At 44.9% G+C, this 17500-nt stretch overlaps 1 protein-coding gene across 2 annotated transcripts in view; it reads left to right on the plus strand.

The window, feature by feature from the left end:
- Positions 1-10757, plus strand: part of bcam (basal cell adhesion molecule (Lutheran blood group)) — a 102520-nt gene extending 91763 nt beyond the window's left edge. The window contains exons 7-16 of one of the 2 annotated variants that reach the window (XM_063198996.1): positions 773-894; positions 1188-1341; positions 1797-1912; positions 3513-3654; positions 6190-6314; positions 6746-6887; positions 7352-7393; positions 8939-9080; positions 9559-9652; positions 10582-10757. In XM_063198996.1, coding sequence (XP_063055066.1) covers positions 773-894; positions 1188-1341; positions 1797-1912; positions 3513-3654; positions 6190-6314; positions 6746-6887; positions 7352-7393; positions 8939-9080; positions 9559-9652; positions 10582-10584 — 1082 coding nt within the window. In that variant the 3' untranslated portion in view covers positions 10585-10757. Of the gene's footprint in view, positions 1-772; positions 895-1187; positions 1342-1796; positions 1913-3512; positions 3655-6189; positions 6315-6745; positions 6888-7351; positions 7394-8938; positions 9081-9558; positions 9662-10581 lie in introns of those variants that run through there. The other variant, XM_063198995.1, reaches the window with a different exon arrangement.
- Positions 10758-17500: the final 6743 nt, after the last annotated feature.

The following is a 17500-nucleotide window of genomic DNA, read 5'->3' on the forward strand; positions in this document are numbered from 1 at the left end:
TGAGCTCTTACCAGTCACTGGCAGTTGATGTTCATGACGTAGGCCTGTGTTATTATGCTCCCAAGTGCGTTCGCTGATTGGCAGGTAACACTGGTCGTCTGAAAACCGACTGAAAACCCTCCCCAGAGAAGCATAATCAGACCATTGATGGATTATGAAGTAATTAAAAATGAATGGTCTGGCCTGTCGAGCTAGTGAATGAACTCCAAGAGACTCAGGACCCTAGGAGAAGCCACATTTAAAAAACATTCAAACTGGCCTTGGCTGTAGCTCAAATGGCTAAGGCGGCGTACTCTTATGTTGGAGTCCAGCTTGAGTCATTTCCTATCTGTTCTCGGCTGTCCTATCAAATAAAGACACAAAAGCCCTTTTTATTTAAAAAAGCAAACATTAAATCTTCATTATGTTGCTCATCGTGATGACTCATTGTGCGCCTCAATGTTTTTAAATTGGTACCTGTATGTTTTTTAAGCACTGCATATGTCTATATCAGTGTTTCTCAAACATTTTCAGACCAGGGACCACTTTGTCCCAACCAAAAAAATCAAGGGACCACCTGTCAACTGAATTGACAGTTGACACATACTAACTTGTCTTATTGTGGTGAAACTGTGACTTCAGCTATGTTTAGCTTTGTAATAATGTTACAACTACAGCCTACTGCTAGCTTGATCTAAGTAGAAATTCCCTCACGGACCACCTGAGCCCTGTCGCGGACCACCAGTGGTCCCTGGACCACACTTTGAGAATCATTGGTCTATATGTTTTTCAGACGCCATGGAGGTCATGACCTTCAGCGTGGCCAGCACAGACCCAGTCAAGGAAGGAGACGACGTCACCATGAAGTGTGAGACTGACGGAAACCCCCAGCCTGGCTTTGACTTCAAGAAAGGCGTAAGAGATTGCGTATTACAATACACAGAACTGGTCCTTTTATGCAAAGTGGTATAAAGTTACAGGGCATTATTGGTTAGAGTTTCTGGAGTAGTATGTGGTTAAGTGCCTTGTTCAAGGGGTAGTTAAAATCACTCTTATAGACCTGGTTCCTCTCTGACATATCCATCACAGGGAAGCGATATCGAGTTTGGTTAGAGTTTCTATAGTAGTATGTTGTTAAGTGCCTTGCTCAGGGGGAGGTTTAAAACCACTTGTTTAGACCTGGTTCCTCTGTGACATATCCATCACAGGGAGAGGACATCAACGGTGCCGTCATCGAGGATGGTCTTTTGACCGTGCCCAAGGTTACCCGTGACAGTGCTGGCGAATACACCTGCTCCTTCTTGGACTGTGACTTCAGCGACTGTGAAGAAATCGCCAGGACCCTGACATTGGCAGTGAACTGTGAGTGCTTGTGAACACGGCCAACCAAAGCTCAAAAAACTCATTGACATTTTGTTTAAGTCTGTGTGTACTTCACAGCAAATACAATTACTCATCAGCCGTCCTTGCGATTGGCTCTCACTGATCCACTCCATTAGCGTGTTATGTGTAACATGAAGCTGAATGCTCTTATTGCCATTATGAACACGTCCACATTTTATTAGTACCACACTTAAATAGTGAAAATACTTCAATCCATTTTGTTGTAGCGCAGCTAAACAAACGCTCAGCCATGTAGAACCACATGCAGACATTTCAACGCATGCACTATTAGATTCTGCAGATCACCTAGATTGATTCATACTGTAGATACGTTTGTAGATACATTGAGCTCCCTATTTTAACCCAAAGTGTGTCCTTGTTTTCTTTTCCCCCCTTTCCTCCCCGTCCACCTCTTCCTTTGCGCTTGTCTTCAGTCCTGGACCCAGTGCAGATTGAGCCAGCCGCAACTCAGGAGGTCCAGGTTGGAGATACCGTTGAGCTGCAGTGCAGGACCAAAGCTTCCACCGACTACACCCTGGAATGGAAGAAGGTAAATGGTGCTACTCAGGGAAGCCGACAAGGGGGGGAGGACGGGGGACGACGACAAAGGGGGTCACTTGTCTCAGGCCCAAGGAGAGAGGGGGCCCAGAATTGGATCCTCATTACATTGTACAGTCCGTATTGGGTTTGGGGTAGGGCTGGGCAATATGACGATATATATCGTTATCGTGATAGAAAATTGTATATCGTGCCCTTTCTCCTCTATCGTTTCTATCGTGATAAACTAATTTGATCCGTTTTATACAATTTAATATCATTTAATTACATTTCATGTTGCCACTATACATGCTCCAAGTTAATGTAACTGTCAAAACTAAAATAAAAAGATTCAATTTAAAGAAATGTGGTTTTTCGACAGGACAAAATAGAGAAAATAAAGAGAATATCTCAAAACATACGTAATTGTGGTATATCGTGATATAAAGTAATCCATATCGTGATATAGGTTTTTTCCCATATGGCCCATCCCTAGTTTGGGGCCCTTTCAGATATCTTTGTTCCGGGCCCAGCCAAAGCTGTCAGCGGCCCTGGTGCTACTCATCCAGCCAGAGTCCATCCTACAGTTGCTGTGGGTGGAAGGGAACTGAGTTGCCAGGTTGTAAAGTGCAAGTAGGGGAGGAGGGCAGCATGTGATCTGCTTGTGCATAGTGCCAAAATGTGGTGCTACGGTAGGCTATGTTCAGTGTTGCCAGATGTGTCTGATCAAATCCCGCCCAAAAGGTTCTCAAAAACCGCCAAAATGCGCTAAATTCCGCCCAATTTCAACAAATTCCATTGATTTCTATGGGCATAAAACGACAGAGAAAAAAAAACGCCAAATAGCCCATTTTTACCGTTTTTACCCGCAGGCGGCCATCCCAAGTAGCCCAATTGGGCGCCCAATCTGGCAACACTGGCTGTGTCTCTGCAGCCAGCTTCTCACCTATCCCAGACCAGATCCCATCACAGATATTCCTGCTGAGGGGAATATGTGTAATTGGACTGTTGACTGTTTTGTCTCCTAGTTGTTATGGCTGTAGAATAAAGTTTGTTATGCTTCACCGGCTGTGGGTAATGTCTGTAGCAAACAGACAGTTGTTTTGGAAAGGTGAACAGTTAAGATGTGTATCCAGTTTCAAGGAACGTCGAGAACATATATTTCCTTTTTTATCTTGCTTTTTTGTCTTTTATACATCCTTTGACTCATCTCTATCTCTATTTTTCTGCTTCAAACACTCTTTCACATTCAGTGCAAACATCCAACATCTCTGTGGCCAGACTTCAAAAAAGTAAAGTGTTTTCTCATGTTATGAATGATGAATGTCCTGGTGTCTGCTGTGTTGCTGATGTATCGGTCCAGGGGTCTACTCCTATTCCTACCGCTACGCTTCATTACACTGTAGACTCACTCTGTTGCCTCTCTCTCTCTCTCTCTCTCTCTCTCTCTCTCTCTCTCTCTCTCTCTCTCTCTCTCTCTCTTTCTCTCTCTCACTGTGCTGGTACAGTACATCTCCCAGCTATTTCTGGCATAAATATTTGTGTACTAATTTAATCTCTCTCTCTCTCTCTCTCTCTCTCTCTCTCTCTCTCTCTCTCTCTCCGCTTCACAGGACTCCACCGTGCTGTTCAGAGATGGAGCTCTGTCTCTGAAGGCAGTGACTCTGGCTGATTCCGGCACGTACACCTGCGAGGCAGCCGTGCCCTCTGTGCCTGGACTCACCCACAAGGCCTCTGTGGAGCTGGTCGTTGCAGGTAGAGTAGAGTGTCAAACACACATGAGAACTCACATGTTAACCCATTGACGCCTTAGGCACCTGCAAAAAAAAGGGTGCTGAATACCTGAGCCTTTTTTAAGAAAATCTGCCCTCAGCCAAAAAAACCCTAATATCTCTGTATATGCACTAAGTTGCATTTAAACGCTAAGACCCTCACCTTTCATTAGAATGTGTTCATTCATCTCGAACAAACAGAGATTTGTAATAAAGTTGTCTCAAATCTCATGAGGCGTCAGGGTCAATGTTGCGCAACGCAACATCAGGCATCAATGGGTTAACAGACAAATGAAGGGTTTATTTGCAAAACGGTGTATCTCCATTTTTTGACTTTTGCATTTTATTATTGGAAATGACTGTTCAGAGGTCCTATCACCTATTTGTGAATTCTTACCATTCAAATATTTTGAGAACATACTTTTTTAACCTATATAAATGCATTTTGCAATGCAATTCAATGGAATGCCCAATACAAAAGTTCAATTTCCCAACATTCTACAAAATGGAGATACACCGTTTTGCAAATAAACCCTTCAAATGCACAGATGCAAAGACGGCCAGCAATACACATGGGTGTATACGCACGGAAGGACGCACACAGGCACGCACGCACACACACACACACACACACACTCGTACCATAAGCATATATGCACCACACATGTCAACAAGATATTTGATCTTGCCATCTCATCTTGATCATCTGATAAGGATGACATATTAAGAACATCTTAAATTCTTGTTTCACAGGAAACAAAACTTTCTCTGAATCATGGAAATATCACCAGCAGATGTTGGGCCAAACTGTCCCATTGTGTAATCACAGATTCTGTAGCACATATTTCACTCGGCAAATATGTGTCCAGTATCTAAATTTGGCATGATGATGACGACATGCATATTTTCCAGAGAAGCCACATCCTTCATAGGCTATCCCCAATGGACTCTCATTCCCATGCTCACTCAATGCCAACACATCAGCCACAGCATTTTACTGTGAGTGCATTCCAATATGCAACCTTGTGTCCTGCACTTGGGCTTGTGGCCTCACGTTTTGCTGATGCCCCGCCTCCGAGGAGAAAACAATAAAGTTCCCCAGCTGTCAGCCTTGCTACAACAACTTTTAGGGGACTGTTTTTCATTCACCATACCAATTGCAAATGAGAAAATGACTTTACAATTGAGCTTTTGCGAGATATTGAAATACAATGCTGTTGTCAGTGATGTCATCATGACGTGTTACTTCCTGGTATGAGGCCACAAGCACAAGTGGAGGACGCCAGGTCGCATATTGGAACGCACCCACTGACTTTACACATGCATTAAGATTTCCTTCCTGCATCCTTTGTATTCCCATAACAACGTATGGGAAAAACACAGGCAATAAACACCCTTTTCCTTCTCGGCGTATATTGTAATCTCCAGAGTGGCATATACTGTACATTCATCCGTAGCTTTTCCTTCAAATCCCTTGAAAAGTCCCTTTGGATATCCTTGTCACGACATCGAGTCGTAATTTCCTCATTCGAGGCATGCACTGTCCGTCGTCATGCAGGATGCAGGGTGTCTGGTATGTGGGAGGGTGTGTCTGCGGTGTTACTCTGTGAGCGATCACGTTGATACCCCACTTGCTGCAGACAATGGACGGTGTGGGAAACGATGATGTTATCTGCAGAGCAACACACACACAGATTAAGGGCCCTCTTTTTTCCTGAGCCTTATATGAGTATATAATTTTTACTTGTTTATTTCCAGAATTCATGCAGCCCATTTACAAATGTTGTGTTTTTTCGTGAATATTTACCACCATCATCAATTTCTATGTATTCATTATGACAATTACTCTCTTGATACATGACATGGTGGATCTTGTCCATGTCCGCCATTTTGAATGTCCAATAGACATAAAATGTTTAGCTGGAAAACTTACAGTGCTTGGTCAGAGCAGTAAATAAATATTACTTAATTACTTAGTAAATATTCATGAAATGATGAGATTCATAAATGGGCAACAGCATACATTTTTAAAATGCCAGATGCCAGCTAGCACAGTTCAGGGCCGAGCTTGAGCCTCCCTTCAGACTGTATGGAGTTCATAGCTCAACACTTGGAACGGCGTCTGTCTCCCATACTGAAATTGTTGTGAGCCTGTGGGTCAGAAACTTGCTGCTTTGGACTACTGTATGCAGAGAGAGGGGACAGGGAACACGAACTTTGAGGGAACGTTATGGCAAAGGCCTGAAATATGATGCACCTCTGAAGGTGGGACTTAAACGGTGATTGATTCTTCTCTTCTCTTCTCTTCTCTTCTCTTCTCTTCTCTTCTCTTCTCTTCTCTTCTCTTCTCTTCTCTTCTCTTCTCTTCTCTTCCCTTCTCTTCCCGTCTCGTCTCGTCTCGTCTCGTCTCGTCTCGTCACTTCTCTTCTCTTCTCTTCTCTTCTCTTCTCTTCTCTTCTCTTCTCTTCTCTTCTCTTCTCTCTACCCCCATATCCTCTCTATCCCTGTTCATATTTAGGAAAACCTGAGATTGACGCCCCTGTTAATGGACAAGTTGAGAAGGAGGGAGACTCAGTCACTCTCAAGTGCTCTGCCCAGGGACACCCCACTCCACAGTTCACCTGGAAACCATCTGGCAAAGAGGTATGTGTGTGTGCATGTGTGCGTGTGTGCGTGTGTGTGTGTGTGTGTGTGTGTGTGTGTGTGTGTGTGTGTGTGTGTGTGTGTGTGTGTGTGTGTGTGTGTGTGTGTGTGTGTGTGTGTGTGTGCGTTCATGCATGTGTGTGTGTGTATGTCTGTGTTTGAGTTTGTGTCTGTATCTATGTATGTGTATCTGTGTTTGCTTCCAGTTTGTCCAGTTCCCTATAACTCACAGCCAGTGTTTGTGTCTAGTCTTGCTGTCGAGTACGTGTGCACATTGTAGTCTGACCATTTCTGTTTGAAATACAAAGGAAACTCCCTATAGTCTTACAGACTAAATGTAACAACAAAGCCTGATCCTGAGTCCAATATGTGTGTGTGTGTAGCATGTCCAGTACAGCAAGACTAATAAAAGAATAACTGTTGTGTTTCAGTCTGTCGACATGGTGGGCAATAAGATGGTGAGCACCCTGACTCTGGACGCCTCTGCCGCTGTTATGAAAGATGGCGTCGTCTGCACAGCAAACAACAAGTTCGGAGAGGACTCTAAGACCTTCCAAGTTGAACTCAAACAAGGTGAGGTGCACTCTTTTCATTTCTTCTCAATCTATTTGTTCTCTTTTCCTCCTTTTCCATCCCTCTATGTATTTGTTTCATTGTGCTGGTACAGTAGCCAGTTCAAGCCCTCCTATTGACACAACACCTTCAGCATTGCTTCTAGTCAGACCAAGTACAATACAATGTCGTTTCTGAGCTCCCAAAAATCGGAAACTCCTCCCACTTTGTCGGGAAGCATAAAACCATTAGAAAACCTAGAGAGGCAGGTCAACCATGCCATTTGGAAAATGTTACTTATGCTCTTGGCCAGACCAAATCTCGAAGAGATTTGAAAGTCGATGGTAATCAGGCTACTGGTACAGTACATCTCCCAGTTATTTCTAACGTAAATATTTGTGTACTAATGTAATCTCTGTCTCTCTCTCTCTCTCTCTCTCTCTCTCTCTCTCTCTCTCTCTCTCTCTCTCTCTCTCTCTCTACAGCTGCATCCACTGCCAATGAGGCTGACAATGAGGCCGACAGAGGTAGACATCTATCCGTCTCTCTCCTCCTCCTCTCCTCCCTCTTCTCTGGACTCTGTCTTGTATATAGCGTGTAATTAATACAACACACCCCTCCCCCCTCCAAAAAAAAAAAACACTGTACATTGTATATTACGTATTGGTACTGAGCACTGTGTATATTGTATATTGTATTCCGTTCTATGTCACCTTTTCATGATTGAATGTCCGTCCTATGTTTTGTGGTGGATGCTGCGATTCGTTTTTTTTTCCGACCTTTGGGGTTTCAATAAAGGAATCTATTCTATTTTACACTCCTCTCCTCTTATCCTGTCTTTCTTTGTCTTGTCTTGGAGTCTGTCGTCGCACTCACTCACCTTTTCCCCCCACTTTTTCCTTACACCGTCGTCCTCCTAAGTGTGTGCGTGCGTGTGTGTGTGTGTGTGGTATGGTAGATGTGTGTATTCTCCTCGACCTAGCTCTTTCTCTCTTTCTGTGTGTGTGTCTTTTCCTGCTTGCTCTTATCTCGCATTCCTAGTGTGTAGGATGGTAGGGTATGCCTAGTAGTGCACATGTGTATGTTTTTACTGTATGTGTGGTGACGGTGGTGGTGGTGGTGGTAGTGGTAGCGGTAGTGGTGGTGGTGGTGGTGGTGGGGATTTTTCTTCTTTGAAATGCACTGGGAACTCAGGAACTTCTCTTTCCTTTAATACGCTGCTCAAAGGAAACCCTGTGTATGCTACAGGTCTGTACTCACCTATGCCCTTCTTGTGTGTGTGTGTGTGTGTGTGTGTGTGTGTGCGTGCGTGCGTGCGTGCGTGCGTGCGTGTGTGCGTGTGCGCGTGCGTGTGTGAGTGTGTGAGAGTCGAAAATAGCTGTTAGCCTCTGACGATACATATCTGCAGCTGCCAGAAGGACAATCACTTTCTTGCATAAATACACCCAAGTGTGTATACGGGCCTTTGCCGCTTGCTTTGTGCTCGTGTGTTTTTGTGTTGACCCCGCTCTCTCTCTGGCTCCCGAGTCTCCCCCATCCCCATGCATTTCCTGCTAACAAGAATCAGAAGAATCAAAGCGGTAGTTAGTGGAAGTTGCTCATTGATTCCTTCTCTTCTACATCCTCCCCACCCAAATTGAAACCCCCACCCTCGTTTCTCCCCATCCCCATCCCCATCCGCTGAACCTCAATCCCCTGCCTAACCCAACCCTCCACCTCACCCCCCTGTCTACCCTTCATCATCCTCATCCCTTCATCATCCTCACCCCCCCCTCCACTTACCATCCACCCCCCTCCCCCACCAAACATGCCCTCTTCCCTCACATACCTCCATACACCCCAATGTCCCACTTACCAAATGCCCTAAATGCCCTCAACCCACACCCACAAAACCCTCACCCCTCCTTCCACCTACCCCACAACCCCACCTCCACCTCCACCCCCACCCTGCCTTGCCCCCACCTTCACCCTCCCCTCCCCCTCTCCTCCACCTCCATCTCCACCCTTCCTTCCCCAACACCTCCACCCCCACCTCCACCTCCACCTCCACCCTTCCTTTACCCCCACAATAGCCGACAAGCAGCAGGGTGGCTCCAGCGGAGTGGTGATCGCCGTGGTGATTTGCGTGCTGCTGCTGCTCATCATCGTGGCACTGCTGTACTTCCTGCAGAAGAAGGGCAAGCTGCCCTGCGGCAAGAAGGACAAGAAAGAAGTGTGAGTATCAAAAGAGAGAGAGTGGGGGGAGGGAGTCGAGTGGGGATAGCAATGGATCAAAGAGGGCAGATCAGAGAGCCCCCTCCCTGTTTTTAGTTGCCAACTCTGACACTGTGGTTAGCATTTGGGTTCATCTCCAATGTTTTTCTTTCTTCCGCTATCAAAGGTTATACCACAGAATTAGAGCATGTAAGTCAATATAGCAAGCACCCGATCTCTGTGTTAAAGGCTTTGGGAGCTGGTTGTGATACAGCATTGTAAATCCTCCCAGTAACGGCTTCTTTTGTACAAGCAAGTATAACCACAGTATTTGCAACCGCACTTGCTTCTTTATAATGGAGAAAACTGATGTAATATTTATTGAGCAGAGCTAAAGGAACACCATGTACCCTCACCGCTATCTTCTTACTAGAGTCAGCCACATTGTACTTGCAAATAGCGGTTATTTACTGTAATGTGCCGTGTGTCTCCCATGCAGTGCGGGCGGAGAGGTGAATAACGACATTGTGGTGGAGATGAAGTCTGGAGAGAAGGGCAATGAGGAGTCAGAGCTACTCAACAAGTCGGCACAGGTACAGTAGGAGCAGATGGATGTCAGACGCTGAAAAACAAAAAAATCTTTCTGTTTACGGGTAGGGGAGAGAATCCTGAGAGTTGTCTCTTTGAGGATCCCTTCCCTACCTCCCCATATGTGCAAAAGAGTCAGCACCCATTGACTTGTGGTCTTTTCACTGTTCAAGGTTGTGTAGATTTTATTTGCAATCATGAAAACTTCACTGGCTTCAACAGTGCTGTCAGTTACTGTATACTGTATCTCCAGGAGGCCCAATTGGTGGTCGAAAGCCACAGTGAAGACATTTTCAATTCCTTGTGGTAACTCAGACATACATTATCTTAGTTCCCTGATGTCAGATTGAATGTGAGGAGCCTTCACACCAATGTTTTTTCAGAAAGCAGGGTGAACATTCTTTAGGTGAGGGGTAGGATCAGCGTATAAATGATGAAGTGAAGAGATGAGAGCAGAGGTGAGAAGAACAAGAGCAGATGAAAGTACTCCTAGAGTGTCCAGGGAGGAAGGAGGGAGTACTTAATGGATGTATTTAGAGGTTTTAGTTCATCTGCACTCAAAATCATTACTACTACACTACATAAAGCCATTTTGCTTTCATCCATAGCACTCTGCAGTGTGCTGTAGTTTGAAAAAATATGATCTGTTTATCAGATTGTGTCTGTTGAACTGGACCCTCAGACCAAGCAGTGCCTGGTGCTGAGCTGTTACTGCAGGGAAGCTGACAGGCAGCGACAAAAGGGCCAGTTATCCCAGGCCCTGGGAGAGAGGGTGCCCAGAATTGGGTCCTCAATACATTGTATGTGTAGGGTGGGGGGAGAGCTTTCAGATGACTTTTTCAAAGGCCCGGCGAAAACTGTCAACGGCCCTGACTTTACTGAGCTTCAGCAAAAGCACCAAATGTTTACAGACACATTCTTTCTCCTCTTGCAGTGATAAAGGTGGCGAAGCCAAGGGGAACATCAACAGAGGAGCGGTGGACAGCGGAGGAGGAAAAGGAGGAGGAGGAAGAGGAGGACGAGGAGGACGAGGAAAACGGCGACGAAGAGAAAGGACGATGGAGAGCTGTGCTGATTCGACTTTTATTTCTAAAAGAGGGAACCTTGGAAAGAGGACTTTGGTGGGTGGGTTGGGTTGGGGAGGTTGCAAGATGGGTTCACATGAATGATTGCATTGTTTATGCTGGGGAAAGGGGTGTTGGGGTGCTGGGGTGGTTGTACATGGGGAGGTAGAGGGTGGGATCAGTGGGCATGGTGGGGTTGGGTTAATTCTTTGGCATTATCTACTCTTGGTGAACCAGTTTTGTCAGTGAAGAGCGCCATTTAATCAGATCAAAAGCATTTTCTGCTCCCATCAAAAAAAACAAACCTGCAGAATAGCGCTACACAGCAGCACAATTACATTTAGACGTTCGGACAGAGGAGGAGATTTCCTTCCTACCCCAAGCTGAGACGTGCACGTGCCTCTTGATGCACTGTTGACCCAAAGTCAGAGTTGATTTTTTGACTTTGCACTTTGCACGTTTTTTTTTTGTTGGTCAGAAATACCATTCAGCGTTCAGTGCAATGGCTGCCTTCGGCTATTCTGCATCATTGCTGCACTTATTCCTTTGGCTGGCAACCTGAAGGGGGGCAAAATGTTACCACTTCCTTAATGGCACCACACGATTGGTCCAGAGCGCAACCAGCCAAAGCCATATATTTTCTCTCTCTGCTTTTCCTGCTCTTTCTCTCTGCAAAAAAGCCCCATAAATAGCAGAGGTAGCCATGGTTACGGGTGCAACCAAAATGCATGCAACAATCTTCACGGCAGGCAGTCATCTTAATTGCAGCCAATCACAAGTCTTTGTCGCCAAATTATCAGACAGCATTTAAAATTTAATCTGCTCTTCGAATGCCAATCAGAATGGTAAAGGCTTTGAGGGAGGCCCTTACCTTTGTTGTGTTGAGCTAAAACCAAAAGGCTTTCTTTGTTCAGGGGGGAAATAGTGGGTGGGTTGGGAAGGTTTGGTTGAATAGGGTATAATGGAAATCTCACTAGAAAAATTGGCAAAAAGGAACACCACACAAAGCTTCACATTGACAAAAACAGAGAGAAGACGGTAGGACAGGGAAGACGACGAGGAAAGAAAAAAGGAGAGGACAATCCTCTGAAGCATCTTTGAGTGTTAAACCTCAGTCACAACGTCTCTAACTCACTTAGCTGATTTCCTCTCTGTATCTTCAGGTTAGCCAGGCAGGGGCAGGGGCAGGGGATTTGAATTGTTAAAAGGCCTTTCTTGCTTACAGTGAAATCCCTAATTACAAGCCTCTGACAAGCAGTTGAAGATCCTTTGTGAAGCAGCTTCATCTTTTAAAAAAAAACAACCACTGGCTTTGCTGTCTTGTTCACACTGTCTTGTTCAAACTTAAGCTCTGTGGAGTGTCTGTCCTCCTTATAACCTTGTGTTCCAGACTTTGTATTGTCAGTTCGTTTGCTCCGACTGACTAACTGACTGATTGATTGACTGCCGGGCAGCGTTCCAAGGCAATTTGTTAGGTGTCCTTGTTCTACTCTACCTTTTTCTGGCATTCGCTCGGAGCGTTTTTTTGAACATATCCGTATTTTTTGGTGGTGGAGTTGTTGACTACTTTTAGCATATCTATCTTCAACTGACTGTGACAAACCACTGACAATATTTTTCTTCAGGAAATGAAAGAAAAGCTTAAAATGCAGGAATTGTGAAATAAAACATTCAGCTCACGTCGCACATACGCTATACCGATTGTAGAAAGTAATCATAAATTCAAGAACACAAAGTCCCACACTGCCCTGATTTTACACTTATTTGTAACCAAAAAAGTATCCAGAAAGCTAAACACTGCATTGAGTGATTTCCATTAGGGGTGTATATTATGTGCCAGGATTCGTTTTTTTTCTATGTTCTGTGTTGATGACTTTATTTTTTAATTTTATTTTTTTTATCTCGACAAAGCACACAGTGCTCCTCTTCTATCTGGTGAGTGAGTCACATGTCTGCTGTTGCTGTCAGTATCAAGTACAGCACAGTACAGCACTGTACTCTGGGGCCTATCCAGTGAGTGCCTGAGTTAATGTTAGAGGGCGCTTACTGTAATGTGTCCTTATTGAATAGACACACAAAACATTATACATCTATTGGCTTCATACGAACGTGTGTTCTAACCATGAAAAAAAATAAACATTCCCCCCATCCACATGTTTACTCACTCACACACAAACAGACAGAGACACACACACACACAAACACACACTCACACACACACACACACACGTACACACTAGCGCGCAAAAACACACTCACACGCACACACACACACACGTGCAAACACACACACACACACACATACAGTATGCCTGTGATCTCTTTGCTTGCATGCCTTCTACCCAGTTGGCTGCAGCTGCACCCTGTCGCCTGTCTTAATGTCAATCAGATGCGAGGACACAAAGGCGACCCAGTGAGCAGAGTAGGGCTAACACACATCACATGCCCTGGGCCCCAGCCACAGTTTGATCACGGATCAAGGTGCGCGTGCGTGTATGTGTGCGTGCGTGCCTGCGTGCGTGCGTGTGTGTATGTACATGTGCATGTGCGTGTATGCACGTGGGGTTTAGTGCGTGTTTAGGTGGGAGGAGACTACGTGATGATAGCTCACTCTTTTTTTGTTTGCTCTATTTTAATTTAAATTCAAGCTTCAGAGATGAGAGGAAACAAAGGTGCTCCTCAAGAAAAAAATAGGTGCTCAGAATGTGTTTGGCATGTGGTGATGTGCTGCCGTTAGATCAGACTGACCCCATTGGCATTACGTACTTGGGCAGACCAGCTAAAAGCTCTATGATTGTAGGGTTTAGCCCACAACACTCCTCCTCAAACACTGGATTATGTGCATAGTACAGTAGAAACTCGTGACATGAGGTCACTATGAGGTCACACATGCAAAAATAAAATCTACTGATTTGATTCAAGCTTAGCCATAACTGAATGATTGTGATTGTGAACGTCACCGAAAACATATGATGGAAGGCTAACACCAACATATAATTATCCAAGCCTTGAATTTTTTAGATAATTGCGTCTCTTTCCACGATTCACAAAATATTGTTATATTTTTTATTAGCCTGTTTTGTTTTTCACTGAATGCTTCAAACAAGGGGACTGTTGTCTGTACTACTGAGTTGTTTTATTTTTGCATCTGTCTTTTCATATAAAATTTTGTGCGAGAAAAGAGCGATATTTTTAATTGGATATTTTGTCTTTGTTTTTATGGAGTATTGTGAGTTCATATTTTCCCTTTCTAATATACTGTATATTTTGTGGTACGCAGTGTGTGCTTTGTAGCTTGTTATGGTGTCTGTTTTTTTTTTTTTTGAATGGTGTAGAATTTATACAGAAAGAAAAAAACAATGAAAACAACCTTCCAAAAAAAACCTTGACGTACTTCGAGTTTTCTTCCTTGAGGTAAAAAAAAAAGATTACAGTTGCTGCCCAGTCGTCTTCGTATGATACGGTCCCCGACCGAGAGAACAACTCATTAACGAACAAGATACTAAACTTCTTGTCAAGACTCTCGCCGGGCCCCCACAACATTTTTCCTCCGTTAACAACATCACAAAACACACAGCCCTTAGAGCTCACAAAATACAAAATAAATACTTCACCAATGTGTCGCCACACAAACACGAACCAAATAAATAAATAAATACAAAATCTACACTGTGGCTTTGATGACAAATGCAGAGAGGGGGGATTTTAACACAGCAGCCCCTTTGAAGTCGTCTGGAGTGAGTCAGTGTTGCGGTAATTCCTCCGGTGCAGTGCCAACCAAAGGGGTCAAAACAAAGAGAGAGCCACTAATTTGTTGCAATAAATTCCAGTATTAAGGCTCCCGGGAGGCCAGCCTGTCATGACAGCCTATTTCACGGCTTATGCAACTGAAAGGGCTAAATCCTGCCACAGTATCCTGCTCTCGGCAATCTGCTGGAGCCTAGACACCACCTGAATCCCACTGCCTCTCTTGAGCAGAGCTATAGCCTCGCTCTCTTGGCAGCTCTAGCCGTAGCAACACACATGCATAAAGAGTTTAATTAATTTAAGAAAAAGGGTGCACACATATGCATACACATGCATGCATGCACGCACAGACACACACACGCACTCAGATAAGCCGTGTTCCATTGGTAAATATACAGAGAGCATATTTAAATATTTGAACCCAATGGAGTCACTGTATGTAGGGAAGCCAACAGGGGGGAACAAAGGGGTCACTTGTCCCAGGCCCAGGGAGAGGGGGCCCCAGAATCGGATCATTAAATTGTATGTATTGGGTTTGGGGTCCTTTCAAATGTCTTTGACGCGGGCCCAGCCAAAGCTGTCAGCGGCCCTGACTGTATGACTTGAAGTTCCTCAGTTTAATGTGGTGCCATGTGATGCTGAATGATCTTCCTCCCTCAGCAGCTCAGGAGTACATTTCTCAAAAGCCTTGTCGCTAACTAAATTAGCAACTTAGTTGGTTGCAATGCAATTTCCCATAGGCAACCTATTGCTAACTGGTTAGCAACGCTGTTTTTCGAGAAGCAGGGTCCAGGATATGAATGTGTATAATCACAGCCTACAACACTGAAAGACAAAGAGAATGAGGAGGAGGACGAGGAGGAGGAGGAGAAGAGGAAGGCATTTCTTCTGTCATTTGGCTCTAGAGGTAGGGTGCTCTTTTCTTTTTTCCACTATTAATTTTTTCCACCATCTCCAAAGAGCAGGATCTGCTGATGTGGCGAAAGGCGGCAGTGAAGGCAACAGGTGGNGTGGGTGGGGGTGGGTGTGTGTATGGGGGGGTGGGGGGGGGGGGTATGGGGTATGGGGTATGGCAAGGGGTCAGTTGTCCCAGGCCCAAGGAGAGAGGTGGCCCAGAATTGGATCCCCAATACATTGTGTGGATTGGGAATTGGGCCCGTTTCAGATGATTTTTGTCCTGGGCCCAGTAAAAAGCTGTCAACAGCCCTGGGTGGTGGTATTGGTGTTGTTCCTACTGTACGTGCTTTGCTGTTCCGGCTCGTGTGGCTGCCCCAGCCAAGCCAAGCAGCCATTAAGATATTAAAATTCCTCATCTCCAACGATCACGTGGAGGGAGGGAGGGAGGGAGCGAGCAAGCTATAGGCAGTGATTTGTGGCCTAAGGGCATCAGTCCAAGGGGGAATGGAGGATGAGGAGAGCGGAGAGGAGATATCCACCTCCTCTCTCCTGGAGGGCATGGACATGGAGGAGAAAAAGCAAAAAAAAGGAGGTCCGACTATAAATAGTGGCGACGTAATGTTTTTTTTTCTTTTCGACTCACGAGACAGGGAGCTACAAATGAATGAGGTGACTTGAGATTGGTGGTGTGCCGTTTCACAAGCCCTCTCAGGATCACATCAAGATAAAGAGGTTGACAGAGAATAAAGGATGCTATTACGTATATTTACAGCTATGGTGATTCTTCAAAAAATAGTCAGGCAACCCCATTTGTTTTAAAGGGTTTGTATACAGTAGATTGACAAGATAGCTGTTTGTGTTTGTTATTCTATGTGTGTGCTTGTGTTGTGTTTGTATGTGTGTGCTTGTATTTCATGTCATTCTTCTTTGCTTAGCAGAAGACAAAAAGATGATGCTTATCGTCTGTACCATGTCAACATAATACAAACCCGTGAAATACTGTATAGACTCTATACAGTATTTCACGGGTTTGTATATGTTGACAAGGTACATGATACAGTATTTCACGGGTTTGTATATGTTGACATGGTACATGATACAGTATTTCACGGGTTTGTATATGTTGACATGGTACATGGTTGTCTTTGTGGAGGTGCTTGTGTGTTTGTATTTCTCCTGGTTCGGCGAGCGTCCTCTCCTCCTTTGCCCTTGATGCAGCTTGTGCGTGCCTATTTACAGCACCCAGGAGATGGATGCAGCCATAATGTTATTTAATTCACGTCCTCCGCCCACGCCCACACACCCCCCACACGTGACACACCCCCTCCTCCCTCCCTCATACACTTGCACTATGTACCCTACCTCCCTCCCTTCCAAAAACCCCTCACTCCAACACTCTCCTACAGCCCTCAGCTCCCCATCCCACCTCTGCTCTCCTCTACCTCACCATAGCACTACCAGTCCAACATTAGGATGACACAGGGCTAGGCTGGGACCAAAAAATAATAAAAAAATGTGCCCTTTCATTTTTGAGATAATCCAGCCCCTCATACATAGGCCTATACTACAGGTTCTCAGTCGACAGCCGGTATATGTTTAAGATCCCATCTATAAACTAAACTGTGGTTTGATCTCTGAAGAAAAATAAAAACAAACAAACAAGTCCGACAGGCAGACAAAGATGCATCCGAATCCGATGGTGGTGAAGATCGTGTTTTGGCCGATTTATAGAATGCGTTTCAGACGGAGGGACGGACATGCCTTCTTATAGAGATGCTAGGACGCATCTAAAAAACAAAGGCTCCCAGGACTGTTGTTGCCCCGCCGGGAAAATGCCCTACGCCACATTTCCTGTTCAGCCTTGGAATGAGGATGAGGATGATGATGATGAGGTGACCAACTGCCTTTGCTCATTTGCTTAACTAGCCTGGGAGTTGCTGTCTCCCTAACGGCCAAGATAGGCTTTGCGTGAAATGCAAAAGCGACTATGAATATTGATTCCCGGCCAAATAAATCCTGTGACAGCTCTATCGAGCACACCGTCAGTCATGACATTCAATGAAAGCTGGCAGCAGAGGGAGGACGGGATGACGGAAGAGAGAGAGAGAGATGGAGAATGAGAGAGAGAGAGAGGGAGAGAGAAAG

The sequence above is a fragment of the Engraulis encrasicolus genome, chromosome 5 (genome assembly GCF_034702125.1).
Source record: "Engraulis encrasicolus isolate BLACKSEA-1 chromosome 5, IST_EnEncr_1.0, whole genome shotgun sequence".
Classification (NCBI taxonomy): domain Eukaryota; kingdom Metazoa; phylum Chordata; class Actinopteri; order Clupeiformes; family Engraulidae; genus Engraulis; species Engraulis encrasicolus.